We start from the raw sequence: 14,453 nt of genomic DNA on the forward strand, positions 1-14,453 counted from the left end.
CTGCCCCCTATATGTCAAGAGGACAAATAACACCTTTTCTGTTCAAATTGCCAACCAGCCACAGTGGCGTGTGTGCTGATCAAATTCACCCGCCACTTCAAATATGTACCCGCATTTGGCCAGTGGCGGGTGCTAATTTCCACCCCTGCTGATTTATCAACAAGAAGCCTTGTTAAAAACACACCAGTTCAACTAAAGCGTTTGTAAAGTGTTCTGCTTCCCATCAGTATTAGTTTTTTTCACTTCAGCAGTTTTTTGTACCTGTTTGGACTTGTGGTGTGAAGGTCTCCAGTTCAATGTCCCTCCTGTCTTCTTGCTGGGACAGAACCTGGTGCTGGAGATGCTGAGACAGAGCTGCTGCGGAGGTCACCCTCTCTATACGCACTCTGAAGTAAAAACACAACATACAGATGACCCAGCACGACACATTTTTTTAAACAAATATGAAGCTGTTTATATTGTGCTACTTACTTTATTTTCAAGTTTTTGACGGCGTCCCGGGACCGATACACGGAGTCTCCGGTATCTGTGTTCCAACAGTCAGCCATGAAGCCAACATCCAAGAAAAAAACACTCCACACTCCTAAATAAACTTTAAACTTGTTAACAGGACGATCCTAATGTCTGTAACCGGAAAATAAATAAACCGATGCTGTAAGTAATAGCTACAAAGAGAAAAGGGTCTACTACATGAGATTACATTGGGTAGTTGTCGTTTCCATAGAGATTCACGTTCGTTCTTCTTCGTCGGTAGAAATTCACGATTTCTAAGCCCTATTACTGGAGCGTTACCGCCACCTACTGACAAAGGGCGCAATTACAAGAAGCAAACTCGTGGACAAAATCTGGTTTTCTCCAGTGGGAAAAATAAACAAAAAACTAACGTCCTAATAGAGTTTTAATACACCGAGAAAGCTTTGTAAACTAAGCCTTAGTATTTGACAATTTTGGCATAAATTTCGCGAGTTAAAAAATGTTTTCTTCAAAAAGTGCAAATATAGAGAGTCCTTAAAGGGATATGTTTTACAAGAGCATACTGTCATTTTTATATATACATAATAATATGCATGTTTTTTTAAGTAAAACAATAAGACCCAATTAAAATGAAACAGAGTGCAAAGCATTTAATCAGTGCTTAAGTAATGTCCATTAAATGGAAATTAGTTGATAAAACATAAGAAAACTCTGTGTGAAATTCTGGATATTAACAGTAAGTATAAGAAACATTGATTATATATATTCAGACATATCCTTACGGAGCTCTGTTCGATGCACAATAAAATCTATAAAATACCATTAACTTTGATCTAGTCTTTTTGGCTATTTTTAAATTGCTTTTTAACTTGTCTTATAAGTAATTGTTTCCTGTATATATTATATTGTTCAACAGGTTTGATTGATAGATACACATTTTTTTTATTCTATCAAGCTTTTGTCTTCTGTGTGGATAATTCTCCACCTGTTGGCGGCGGTAGATGCCGCATGGTAACAGTTTGTAAGCTGTAATAAAAAACGACGAAGAAGAAAAAATAAAAAAAAGAGGCGGGGCCTCGTAAGGCGCGGGTCAACAGTTGTTGGTGTGCTGATGTGTCAGTGTTGTTAAATATATCAACACTTTATTGTACAATGTCTTCGTTTGTGACTGAAGTGCTCGCCAGCTCTGGCAAACTGGAGAAGGAGGACTTGGCCAGCAAAATAAGCAAAATCTCCCGGAAGGTGGAAGACACGAAGGTAAACCTCTAACTAGCATAGCATTTGCTAAGTAAAGTTTGAACCACTGCTAGCAGCTAGCAGTTTGCTAATGTTAGCCTAACTCCGCTGAGCTGAAGGAAGAGCAACAATTTTAACGAACGCCGAACAGGATATTGTAATGCAAGTTAAATGCAAGTTTACTATATGTATGCCAGCAGAACAAGTTTAATTCAGGCTCAATATTTCACTCTTTTAGTCGGCAAAATTACTGTTAGTCAGAATCTATAATAAAAAAACATGTAACTGGAGGAGACGAAAACAAGTCAAAGGTATGTGAGTATATCTGCAATTTATTAAGCAAGATCTTATCATTTAGTGAGTATTTACTGTACTTCTTTTATTGTTGTCCTTGTGAAGTGCTTTTTCTAAGCATTGTCAAATAATCTCTACCTGGCTACAGTTAAAGATACTAGTAAAACAAATGATTATTTGTTAATTTGTTAATAATCAGACACTCAGTTTGTTGTTGTTAGTGTTGCTTGGACAGCCGACTTGGAAACAGGATCTAGGCACATACTGTAATTTCAGCCAGCCTACTTAAGCTGCTTTCCAATTTGGCAATTGAGAAAAAGAGGGCTTTTCATTGCTATTTCTACATAAATACCCCCTAAAACCGGTGCAGATTAGACTTGAAAAATAGAAATTACGATCTTTATTCTCTTTGTGACAGACTTAAAAAGCCAGTTTCACATCTTTTTTTGGCATGCAGTCCTCTGCATTTGGTTAAGTTGAAAAATCATAATTATCTAATTTGGCAAATCTGGACCAAATTGTCTTATGCTCTTATTGTGAAAAAATACTTTTTTAACATTTCCTAAAATTTTGTTGTCTTTACTTTAATCTAGTCCTTATTTGGTTATCTGAAAAAGATCTATTTTCCATATTAACTTGTGGTTATATGATCTACATGCAAAAAATGGCAGTGAAATGGCCCTTTTTCTTACAGACAAATCAAACGCCATCTTCAACATTGTGTTTCAGCTCTGCATGGCAATTATTGTCTGAGCTAAAATTTAGTTATTATAAGTTTAGGTACATGTTTTTATATTTTACAGCTGATCAAGTAGCTCATTGTTCTCTGCGTGTTTTCTCCAGGAGGAAGTGTGTGACATGATAAACAAGAAGTACAGTGAATTTCAGCCAAGCCTTCAAGCATCTGAGGACCTAATGCAGCAGGTTAATGCTGTTTCCAAAGAAATGGAGGCTCTTAAAAACTGCATCGAGACTGAGGTATGCATGAAACTGTTGGAATGGAAAAGGTTGAGTTTGCAGTAGTTTGAATGCTATATTTTTTTCTGTCTGTGGATTCAGGTGCAAGAAAATATTCACGTGGCTGTGAATGAATACACAAAGCTGAAGCAGCAGCTGGAGAAGAACACTATTATCATAAAAATGCTTGAACAGCTCAAAGAGGTAAATCATATGTTGATTTTAGCAAACAGATGTTTATATGTTTCTGTGTCTGACGTTTGTTGTGTCACTCAGTTTCACAGTGCAATGGAGGAGTTCAGTAAAGCATTACAGGAGAAGACGTATGTTGATGCTGCTAATCATCTAGAACGGGTGAGAACTGCTTGTAATAATGAACCTTCACTCTGAACCAGAACTCTGCATGGAACCAAAACGTTAGATTGTCGCCCTTTTATTCAGGCGAGCCATCAATGGGACCCAAAAGCACAAGATAGGAGGTTAATGAGACTGTGAACCTTGCTAAATTGAATATCTCAGATGGTAACAAACCACATTAAAATGATCTAGGTGTTTGCTTTGAGTGAACCTGAAGCAGAACAATACAAGCCTTTTACGTACTGTTTGGCATTGTTAAGAGATTAGCTTAAATTAAAAAAAACATTCACAGCCAACATAAGTAATTAGGAGTTCATTTTTATACCAGCTTTTTAAGATCGATATCACAAAGTGCTTCATAAGAAAACAAACACAATAGAACAACAAAATTAGCTTGAACAACTGAACTTCATTCTCACTCTAAGAACAAAGAGTCTGTAGTAGTAATAATCATGCTACTTAATACACACGTTTTCCAGGCAAGGAAGAGTGTGGATTCACTGAAAGGCTGGAAAACATCTCAGCTGTCTCTTCTCAGTGCTCTGAGCTCAGAGTTGACAGTGCAGAGAGAGAACTTAATTTACCACCTGGGAGATGAGTGGAAGCGCCTCGTCATCTGGAAATTACCATCCTCAAAGGGTGAGGTATCCTGATAAACTAATTTCTTTGTCATATTTGTTATTAATACTTCAGAAAATACGTTTTTATTCCAATATTTTAAAAGTATGCCAATCTATGTGGTTATAATTATAATTGTTTTTCCTCAGATCATGCTGACCAGAAGTCTTTCCTGAAAGCGCAGCTGGTCCTGAGCGATGCCTCCAGTAAGGATGAGGAACCAAAGCCTCCCGCTCTGTTGTGCTCTGTTCTGCAAGCTCTGGCCATCCAAGGAGACCTTCAGCACAAGATCAAACTCTTCAGTAAGAGGCTCTGTGAAATATTCATATCTTAAATGTGTTTAGTTGTTTATTTTTGCTCCACAATGGAGACAATGTTGGTCAAAATGAAACAAGTGTTCTTTTGTTTATTACGGTATGTAATGTAGACACTTTTTCCTTGAATACTTTTGGCATTCTTGTTTTGTAAGATGTTTACACTGATAACAATACAAATAAAGTAAGATGATATTGTCAGATTATGTCTGGAGCACAGTGTATCCAAGATGAGAACTTTCTCTTTACCCAAGTGATCTCTTTATTTGTCTTTGTTGTTGTTCAGGTCAGGTGCTCATGAAGAATATGTTGAAGCCATTGGTGATGTACGCTTCTCTGTCAGTGAGAGTATCAGAGCAGCAGGGCGAGGGGACCGTGCTGGCATTACAATGTTTTAAAGAGAACCACGAGGAGCGATCCAGTCCTTCACAAGTCTACAGTAAACTGCTCCTGGTGCTCAAGACACTGCACTCACACCTGTTGGGTAAAGGTTTTAAATCAGAGGAAACCTTCAGGATGCTCCTTGCTTCTGCACATCAAAATACACGGAGATGTCCTGTTCATTTCAGATGTGTCCATTGGAAATAAAAAGCTCTCGGCCGTCCTAGGGGAGTTGATTTGGGAGGAAATGTCGAAGTGTATCATCCACGAGTGTCTTGTGTACTCCATCCCAACTAACAGCAGCGAGCTGGAAAAATACGACACTGTACGTATAAAAATAAAAAAAATTACTGTGTGATGATCAAAGTTGGATGTTAACAGAGTGTATTTCTGTTTGATCAAGGTGATTAAAGAAACGGAGGAGTTTGAGAAGGCCCTGAAGCAGATGGAGTATTTGCAGGGTGATTCCACAGATCTGCTCAAATACGCCAGAGATGTCAACTGTCACTTTGCCAGCAAGAAGTGCCGAGATGTTATTGTGGCAGCGCGCAAACTGATGACCTCCAAGATGCACAACACCGTTAAAGTATGTAACGCTGTTTGATCACATGTCCTCAACTCAGATGGTACATGAGACAAAACCGTACTCTCAGCTGTAATCCCTTATCACCTGCAAGAGAGGATTATGGAAAAAAATCTGCTTGTTTGAGCAGAATGTAAATTTCAGACTTTTTAGGTCATGCAGTTCTTTATAAAGCTCCTGAAAAGAGTCTTTGAGACTTTTTGAAAGTCTTTTAAGCTTTAAATTGTTATTTTCTGAGCAACCATTTTTCAATTTTTGGATGACTAAAGTTTTATTTTATTTTAACTACCTGGAGAAAGGATAATTTAAGATGCTGTTTGCAGGATTCATTTTTAAATCTTTTTTTAATGAACAAAACACATTAACCAAAACTCCCAAAGATAAGCATATCCTACTAAATTCTATCTGGGCTTAGGTTCAAAACATAGAAACAGAAGTTTGGTACTCAAAATGTAAGTCAGTCACTCTTGTTTTTATCAGACGTAGGAAACTATACTTCATTTAAAAAGAATAAAATACACAAAGTGAAACTGCTTAATACGTGTGATCTCCAGGTTTAAACACAGTTCTGAGATGGTGATAAAAATCTCTTGCTGGAAGACTTGAGATTCTGACTTCAAATGCGTAAAAATCCAGATAAAATGATTATATTGTTCATTTCTAGAGTTTGGGAGCCTTTTTATGTCTGAATGATTCATAGGTCAGTTAAGAGCTTCAAAAAAATGTTTTGAAAATGATCAGGTACTGGACTTCAAAAGAGGTGCCAAATTAAAAAAAAAAAATTACAAACACTTTTAGAAAACTTTGGAAAATCTTTGTGAAGACCATTTTAAAAGATTACAAGATGGTCTGGCTGCTCGGAAGCAAAGATTTAAAATGAACGAGGGATGACTTCAACGCTGCACTGTACCTTCCAAAGTGTTTTTTTTTTTAAAGCAGCATTGATTTTTCCACATTTCTTCTGTTAGATCACTCCAGATTCAAAGCTGCGTTTCCCCAAGCTGCCTGCTCCGAGTTCCGAGGCGAAGGTGAAGCCGGAGGTCGTAAAGGAAGAGATGACGATGGAGAACTCAAAGCAGTTGTCCGCTTCGAGCCTGCGTCTTCCCGCCTGTCGCATCAGCGAGTCGGTGCAGCAGCTGATGGAGCTGGCGCTCAACACCTTGTGTGAAGCTGTTGGAAGCTCCGCCCAATGGTATGTCACGTCATCACTCGGACCTCTGTTTTAGGAATATAGAAATCAACGTTTCTCTTCGTTTCAGCGCCATGCAGCTCTTCTTCACAGTGAGGAACATTTTCCAGCTGTTCTATGATGTTGTACCAACATACCATAAGTAAGATGCTTCCGCACCACGACATACAGTGTTCCAAATGTATACCTTGTGGAGATAAATTGTCTTCTCCTCCTTTTTTTTTATTCCATTCAGGGAAAACCTCAAGTTACCCCAATTAGCTGCCATCCAGCACAACAACTGCATGTACCTTGCGCACCACCTGCTCACCCTGGGTCACCATTTCAGAGCCCACCTCCCGCAGCCCCTCAGGGAAGGTGTTGCAACTTTTGTTGACATGGTGCCTGGATTCAGGAAACTGGGTAGGCGCGCAGTCCTTCATCACTTAGCCCACACTGTCAGCAACTGCTAAAATAAACGCCATCCTTAGTGATGAGAAACAAAAGGAATCAAACACTGATTTGCACATTTCCTTTAAATATGAGCACGTTCAAGTCTCCACAAGCTTCGGTCTTTTCTCAACGTTGCAGGTGCTCAGTGCTTCTTAGCGCAGCTGAACATTCAGAGAGCTGATCTGTTGGAGAGGCTGTCCACCGCTCACAACTTCTGCAACCTGGACGATGAAAACAACTACACCGCAGCCAGCAAAGCAGTCAGACAGGTGGGAGGAGCTACTGATGCTGAATTATGTTTCAGTCACTTTCTAAAAGTGCTTTAAAGCATTGCATACAACCATGTGGAAAGATTTTAGCCCAACCCGAATGAATCATAGCTGTTCTTAGATGCAGGACGAATGATTGAAAATCTCAGCTTACTTTGATTTATTCACAGATCATCACTCAGTGAACTGTTTGTTTTCTGACCACAGGTCATTCATCAGCTGAAACAGCTGGGGACAGTGTGGCAGGATGTCCTGCCCGTCAGCATCTATTGTAAAGCCATGGGCAACCTCCTCAACACAGCTATATCAGAAATTATTGCCAAAATCATGATGCTTGAGGTTCGTCTTTAATTTATTACTCTTCTGCATCAAAGCAGGCCCAGTTTTAGACAAATATAAAGGGACTATTGTGATATTTTGGATATAAAAATAACAGAAAAACAAGGTATTCTTTAATTTAGATGTGATAGTTTTTTCCTGATGTCATCTTTTTTATATAATCCATAAAGATGATTCATTAATAAAACCTTCATGGCGCTTTGATCAAATATAAAAATGCTGTTCTGCCTCCAGGATATTTCCTCTGAGGACGGGGAGCACCTCCACACTTTGTGCCACAGCATCATTGAGGAAGGTCCGCTGGTCTTCATCCCTCTGGCCGAGGAGAACAAGAACAAGAAGTATCAGGAGGAAGTGCCCCTCTACGTGAAGAAGTGGAGCACTTTCAAGGAGCTTGTCATCGTGCTGCGGGCAAACCTGCAAGAGATCGTTGACCGGTAGGAAACAGGATAAAACATGACCAGAAGAATTCAAGTTATTTGGCTCAGTGGTATTCCAAACTAATACATCATCTTTATTTTGTTTTTTTTAACTGTGTGGTTGTGTGATTTGTTTTTCTACAGGTGGGCCGATGGGAAGGGTCCGCTGGCGGTGGAGTTCTCCAGTTCGGAGGTGAAGAGTCTGATCCGAGCTTTGTTTCAGAACACAGAGAGGAGAGCTGCTGCTTTGACCAAAATCAAATAGATTCTTGAACAAACAAACAAACAAACAAAAAGACAACAAAGTGGTAGAAAAAAAAACTTTACTTAAAGATTTCTTGTAAAATACCCTGAGCTGAACGCTTCCAATGTATATTTATAATTTGTTCAAATAAACTTGTCCCTCTTTTTTAAACTCTTTGTGAAATCAGTGACATTTCTAAACATATGGAGGTAATTTTAGTTTTCAACTAGAGGTTGTAATCGCAGATTGTATTCTGGTGGGTGTCTGTCCCTCCCTTTAACTTTATAATTAAAAGAACAAACATCTTGAAATTTACAGGAATAATCAGTCGTGAGTCCTTCTAACCCAGAGGTGTCAAACTCCATTCCTCGGAGGTCGCTCTCCTGCATGTTTTAGACGTGTTCTTGCTTTAAAACACCTGGTTTAAATGGATGACTTGTTCCTGGAGAACTTGATGATTTGGCGAGGAGGTAATTAAAACCATTTGAATCAAGTGTGTTGTAGCAGAAAAACCTAAAACTCCCAGGACAGCGGCGCATCGAGGCCTGGAGTTTGACTCCCCTGTTCTAACCTGAAACACCTTCATTTACTGTTAATGTTGTTGGGTGGCGCTCCAGATTCTGGCGGTGGACCTGTTAGGAACATTGTGCTTAATGAAGAGGACTTAATATAAACAAACTGAGTATCTGTGCTGGTAGCTGAAAGGTTCCTAACTTCCTTTTTAACCATGTCTTAATCTTCTGGTGGTTCAAGGACAATACACCATTAAAATTTACTACTTCCTGTTCCTTCGTGTGTTGATGGTGAGAGACGGTCCTGCTGGTCCGGTGGGCGAACAACATCCATCCGTGCGCTAAAAACAGCAGCTGAAATACAGATGATCAACAAAACTGGAAGGAAAATGAACCAAAATGAATGTCAGGACCGAATGAGACACTTCAATAAGATGTAAAATGGTAAATAGTAAATTCCTTTAATTAAAAAAGGGAAACTACTTTACACAAAAGTCATGTAGGAACTAAAACTCTGTTAGGAAGAAAAAGACAATCTTTCATTTCTGTATCTTAAACCTTTTTAAAAACAAAACAGGTTTTATACAAAGGAGGACTTTGGACTCAAAAAATGCCTTTTATTAGTTTTATAATAAAAATGCATACATTAAAAAAAAATTTGTATTAATGTAAATGTTATTGTTCTTATTCTGACTTCTGGTTATTAATTAACATACTCCTGCAATTAATGATATGTAAAACAACTTATTCAACTTCCAAATATAAAACAAAAATGAAATAAAATGTACATTCAAGACATCGGACTTAATGTGTTTTTAAAACCTAAAAAAATATTTGAAATGAAATTATTTTATTTTACATAAAAGAAAATGAGTATAAATTTAAAATAAATTGTACAGCATAAACAACAATCAAAACAACATTAACTGTGATAAATGATCACAAACCTTTACATTTTGCACTTTTAGTTCTGAACTGCCTCTCATTAGGTGTGTTCAGGAACTGTTTCAATATTTGGCTTTTCTGGTTTGATTTGCTGGTAAATTTTTTGCCACAACTAAACGATTCTTGTTTTGTTTGGACTTTCCTTCGTTTCTCTTGTGCGTGGTTCTCACGTGTTTGTTTAAATTCGACTTATGCTTAAATCTCTGTCCACACGTGTCACAAGGGAACGGCCTGTCTTCCGTGTGGACTCTCAGGTGTGAGTTTAAATGTGACTTGCGGCTAAATCTTTGTGTACAAACGTCACAAGGAAACGGTTTGACTCCTGTGTGCATTTTCATGTGCATGTTGAAGCTTTTCTTCTGGCGAAACCTTTGTCCGCAGACGTCACATGGAAACGGTTTGTCTCCCGTGTGGATTCTCATGTGTTCGTTTAAGTTTGTCTTCTGGGAGAACCGATGTCCACAGAAATCACAGGGAAACGAGAAGTCACCCGTGTGGATCCTAACGTGTCTGTTTAACTGGGACTTCTGGCTAAACTTTCGCCCACAAAGGTCACAGGAGAACGGTTTGTCTCCCGTGTGGCTTCTCTTGTGATTGTTTAAAGACGCCTTCTGGCTAAATCTTTGTCCACAAACATCACAGAGAAACGGTTTGTCTCCCGTGTGGATTCTCTTGTGTGCGTTTAAATACGTCTTTCGGCTTAATTTCTGCCCACAAAGATCACAAGGGAACAGTTTGTCTCCTGTGTGCATTCTCATGTGTGCATTTAAAGACGTCTTTCGGCTAAATCTTTGCCTACAAACGTCACAAGGAAACGGTTTGTCTCCCGTGTGAATGCTCTTGTGTGAGTTTAAACTTGTCTTATGGCTAAACATTTGACCACAAACATCACAGGGAAATGGTTTGTCCACTATGTGGATTCTCATGTGCTTTTTTAAAGACTTCTTTTCACAAAATCTCTGTCCACAAACATCACAGGAAAACGGTTCGTCTCTGGCGTGGATCCTCATGTGTCTGTTTCTGTTTGTCATGCGAGTAAATCTTTTGCCACAGTTGTCACAACTAAATGAATTTGGTTTTGCCTGGACCTTCCTGGGTGACTCCACATTTTTCTTCCTTTTTACACGAGTTTTATTAGCCAAACAGTTTGCGGCTTGTACTCCTGAACGACACGTCATGTGACTCTGAAGAGACCTTTTGTTGACATACTGCTTACTGCTCTCAGAGCAGCTCAGAGATTTGTTGACAGTGTTTCTACCTGAATAAGGAGCTCTGCTCTCCTTCCAGTCTCTGTTAGTGTCATCAGTTTCCGTCCAAGAGTCTGACAAGTTCCCATCATCCTCACTAACTTCAGTCTCTGAAGAGCTGGAATCTGGGTTTCTGGGAGTTTTTGCTCCTACACTGTTCCCTCCATCAGAAGATGCTTCCATCTGATCAGCTGAGCTGCTGGCTGGAACGTCTCTGTCTTCTGTTTGGTGCTCATGAAGCTGTGAGAATGGAGGCTTCTCTTCATCATCCTCACTCTTCAAAGGAACTGCAGTGACTGAAAGTCCACTGACATCAGTTTCCTTCACATTGACTTGGTCTCCGTCCAGACTGGTCCAAGGTTCGTCCTCTTCGTCTTTTATGTTGAGGGACTCTGGGTCCTGCTGATCCACATCAGACCTCCATTCTTCAGGAGCTTTTACTTTAATCAGCACCAGCTGTTGAACATGTGCAGGTAACACTGAAACACATGAACATCAAGGACAATCTTAAGTTTACATTCACACACACACACATCACTTGTATTGCTGCACTTGAATTACTAGCCACGTGCGGTTTCCACGTGTGAACAGTACAGAGTGATAGACAAAGAACTTTTCAAGATGGCTGCCAAAATCTCGCCTGCTGCCAGTGTCCAATGTTTCTCTTGTTCAGTGGCTGGGTCATATGAAGAGCGTAACATTGAAACCTCAATAAGGTTAAAAACCAAACCAAAGGACTGCAGTTCAGCAAGTATTAGAAGTTTTATAATGCTAATGTTTATGCTAATGCTCGGTTTGTCCTTGTTACACAGCGGTCGCGAGCTAGCTTGTCGAATCGGGGAAAAAAGGCTTGACCGCAGTTTTGTTACATTTCTCAAATAACTGACCTCTAGTTTTACTTACTGTCGTTAATTTGTGTAGGAAATGTTGAGTTTCGGATGTCCAGTAAACACTCTGCTGGTCAGTTCAGGGTGATGCTGAAGATCGGGTCGCTTCTTGTTCTTTGACTGTTAGCTAACAATGTCCAGGCTAACACCAGGTGCTCTATCTCCCTGAGTGGGTCATGAGTTGTCCGCTCGTTCCTGGCCACCAAAAGATTGGCTTTCATACAAATTTATTTTCTGGATTTTGTCCTATCTTTCCTGGTGGACATATGAAGAAGCTGGGTTTTCTTCTTGCTTTGTTTATTAATAGTTGCAAAGCGACGTTTTGGTGTATTACCGCCACCTACTGGAGCGGAGTGTGAACTTCTGTCGATTTGCAGAGAAAAAAACAAAAACTTTATTTCTTTTTTTTTCTTCCTTAATAAAAGGAAAAAACATTCTGCCCCTGAGTTTTTGTCTGAATGTTCTATTAAATCAAAACAAAACTCAGCTTCTTGAAAATCCGCTCCCTTCTTTTTAAATCATGTCTTAAAACAATAAAACATCCTCAGCATTTCTTATTCATATGACCTACTTTCCTCTGGATTCTGTAAAAGTGGTATAAACATAAATACAATTAAAAAGACTAGTCTTTTTCTGGCTTGTCCTTTCTTATTTATACACACACTCCTACATCTATTAATGTGTAAAAATGTCACTCCATTTAAAAATGAATGAGTATGACTAAATCAACCAAGACATTGGACGTAGAATGTGGTTTCAGAACCATAAATAAATAAAAATATTAAAACTTTCCAACATTTATTACATGGCTGCAACAACACATTTAACCTTTCAGTTTGTATTCATTCAGATAAAAGCTGAAACTACTGGCTAACAGAAGTAAAAAGATCTGTAGTGAATTCTAAGTTGTGTTTTTAAGAACAAAACATGAATTGTAAATCAAATAGAGAAGAAAAAAATCAGAAATAAGTATACTCAAACTGTAAGTAAAAACCACTGGTCAGGGTCAAACATTATACCGTAAAGTCAATCTGGTACACAGAGAATACAAATAAAACAAAGTAAAATAATTGTAGTGAGTAAACAATATTTACAACAAACAGAACAGTTGAGGACAGTAACTGTGATAAATAACCAAAAACTTCCACAAAACAAACCCTGAAACTGCACTTTCAGCTCTGTGACCTCTCAGGTAAGTCTCTGTGAAATGTTTCAGTATTTTTTACAGAGAATCTGTTTTTTTCTCTTGAGTGTGGATTCTCGTGTGTTTGTTTAAAGATGACTTGTGTCCAAATCTCTGTCCACAAACATTACACAGAAACGGTTTGTCCCCTGTGTGGATTCTCATGTGTGCGGTTAAAGTCGTCTTATGGCTAAATCTTTGTTCACAAACATTACAGGGAAAAGGTTTCTCACCTGTGTGGATCCTCATGTGTGCGTTTAAAGTCGTCTTATGGCTAAATCTTTGTTCACAAACATTACAGGGAAAAGGTTTCTCACCTGTGTGGATCCTCGTGTGTGCGTTTAAATGTGCCTTTTGGCTAAACCTTTGTCCACAAACATCACACGCAAACGGTTTGTGTCCTGTGTGGACTCTTATATGTGCGTTTAAAGTTGTACTATGGCTAAATCTCTGTCCACAAACGTCACAGGTAAACAACTTGTCTCCAGTGTGGACTCTCATGTGTCTGTTTAGATTTGTTTTGCCCTTATATCTTTTGCCACAGTCGTCGCAATTAAATAATTTCGGTTTTGTCTGAACTTGTCTGCGTGACTTCACGTTTTTTGTCACTTTAACACATTTTTTATTAACTAAACAGCTTGAAGACCTTCCTCCTGAGTGACACTTTGTGTGGCATTGAAGAAACTGGTTGTTGTCATCCTGCTTACTGCTCTCAGAGCAGCTCAAAGATTTGTTGATTAGCTGGTCTCCCTCCAGACTGATGCAAGGTTTGTCCTTTTCCTCGTTTGTGATGACAGGCTCTGGACCCTGCTGGTCCACACCAGGCCTCCATTCTCCAGCAGCTTCTACTTTGATCAGCATCAGCTCTTGAACATGTGCAGGTAACACTGAAACACACAAACATCAAAGATAATCTTAAGTTTCCAATTACACATACATCACTTATGTTGTACTGAGTAAACTGGGTGTTGGAGATATTCATAGGTTCACCAGTTATGTTGGTCAGATGGAGGATCTAACATATGTATTGGTAAATGTATAGAAAAAATTATCATTTACCAATAAACTTAATGAAATTTGTTAATTACAAGGCACTCATTTCGACCGCCTGTATCCGAGATCTCATTATTTCTGTCACTACCAAAGTTATATGATAATTGTTATAGTTATACCATAGTTTTAGGGTCAATACAATATCTGGTTTTAAATGCTAAATATACAATGGATCTGGTGTTCTTGTTCTTATTCAAGTGAACACCAACATGTCATCAGAAAGTTTGTTCCAGACCAATCCGACCATGTGATCGCCAGGCAGGGACCCCCTCTCCTCTCCTGTGTGCATATTCACCAACCAACCCACCCTAAGTGCATCCTCACTTAGCATATATAGTCAATGACTTATATGAATAGACATGACACGCCGCTTTAAAGGCTCGGGCCGAGATGCGGCGAAAGCGGCGCCATCTTGCTACAGTATACTTAAAGGCGCAGGGCTGTATAAACAATGCTGAGGACTAATGAAATAATTTTTTTTAGTGGGTAAGATGAGCCCAATAGTGCATGTACTTTATCA

At 39.0% G+C, this 14,453-nt stretch overlaps 3 protein-coding genes and 1 long non-coding RNA gene across 5 annotated transcripts in view; 1 reads left to right on the forward strand and 3 right to left on the reverse strand.

The window, feature by feature from the left end:
- mks1 (MKS transition zone complex subunit 1) overlaps nucleotides 1-727 on the reverse strand; it is a 6,032-nt gene extending 5,305 nt beyond the window's left edge. For both annotated transcript variants that reach the window (XM_017419858.3, XM_017419857.3), the window contains exons 1-2: nucleotides 472-727; nucleotides 262-386 (exon numbers count right to left, since the gene is read on the reverse strand). In XM_017419858.3, the coding sequence (XP_017275347.1) occupies nucleotides 262-386; nucleotides 472-548 (202 nt within the window). In that variant the 5' untranslated portion in view covers nucleotides 549-727. The remainder of the gene's footprint in view (nucleotides 1-261; nucleotides 387-471) is intronic.
- An 818-nt stretch (nucleotides 728-1,545) lies between these two features.
- zw10 (zw10 kinetochore protein) lies at nucleotides 1,546-8,277 on the forward strand. The gene is made up of 16 exons (XM_017419834.3): nucleotides 1,546-1,731; nucleotides 2,848-2,982; nucleotides 3,064-3,165; nucleotides 3,238-3,315; nucleotides 3,798-3,957; nucleotides 4,086-4,238; nucleotides 4,537-4,734; nucleotides 4,820-4,956; nucleotides 5,035-5,217; nucleotides 6,183-6,406; nucleotides 6,474-6,545; nucleotides 6,639-6,805; nucleotides 6,974-7,104; nucleotides 7,312-7,443; nucleotides 7,678-7,880; nucleotides 8,007-8,277. The coding sequence occupies exons 1-16, from the start codon at nucleotides 1,627-1,629 to the stop codon at nucleotides 8,125-8,127; spliced, it is 2,301 nt and encodes a 766-aa protein (XP_017275323.1). The 5' UTR covers nucleotides 1,546-1,626; the 3' UTR covers nucleotides 8,128-8,277.
- Nucleotides 8,278-9,055: 778 nt separating this feature from the next.
- LOC108238022 (zinc finger protein OZF-like) lies at nucleotides 9,056-11,998 on the reverse strand. Its single transcript, XM_017419823.3, has 2 exons — nucleotides 11,714-11,998; nucleotides 9,056-11,289 (listed from the first exon to the last, which is right to left on the reverse strand). Coding segments are annotated over exons 1-2 (1,665 nt in total). The 5' UTR covers nucleotides 11,715-11,998; the 3' UTR covers nucleotides 9,056-9,625.
- Nucleotides 11,999-12,478: 480 nt separating this feature from the next.
- Nucleotides 12,479-14,453, reverse strand: part of LOC108238023 — a 3,939-nt gene continuing 1,964 nt past the window's right edge. The window contains exon 2 of the long non-coding RNA XR_005233952.1: nucleotides 12,479-13,767. This is a non-coding gene — a long non-coding RNA (uncharacterized LOC108238023). The remainder of the gene's footprint in view (nucleotides 13,768-14,453) is intronic.

The sequence above is a fragment of the Kryptolebias marmoratus genome, linkage group LG13, assembly GCF_001649575.2.
Source record: "Kryptolebias marmoratus isolate JLee-2015 linkage group LG13, ASM164957v2, whole genome shotgun sequence".
In the NCBI taxonomy this organism is placed as follows: domain Eukaryota; kingdom Metazoa; phylum Chordata; class Actinopteri; order Cyprinodontiformes; family Rivulidae; genus Kryptolebias; species Kryptolebias marmoratus.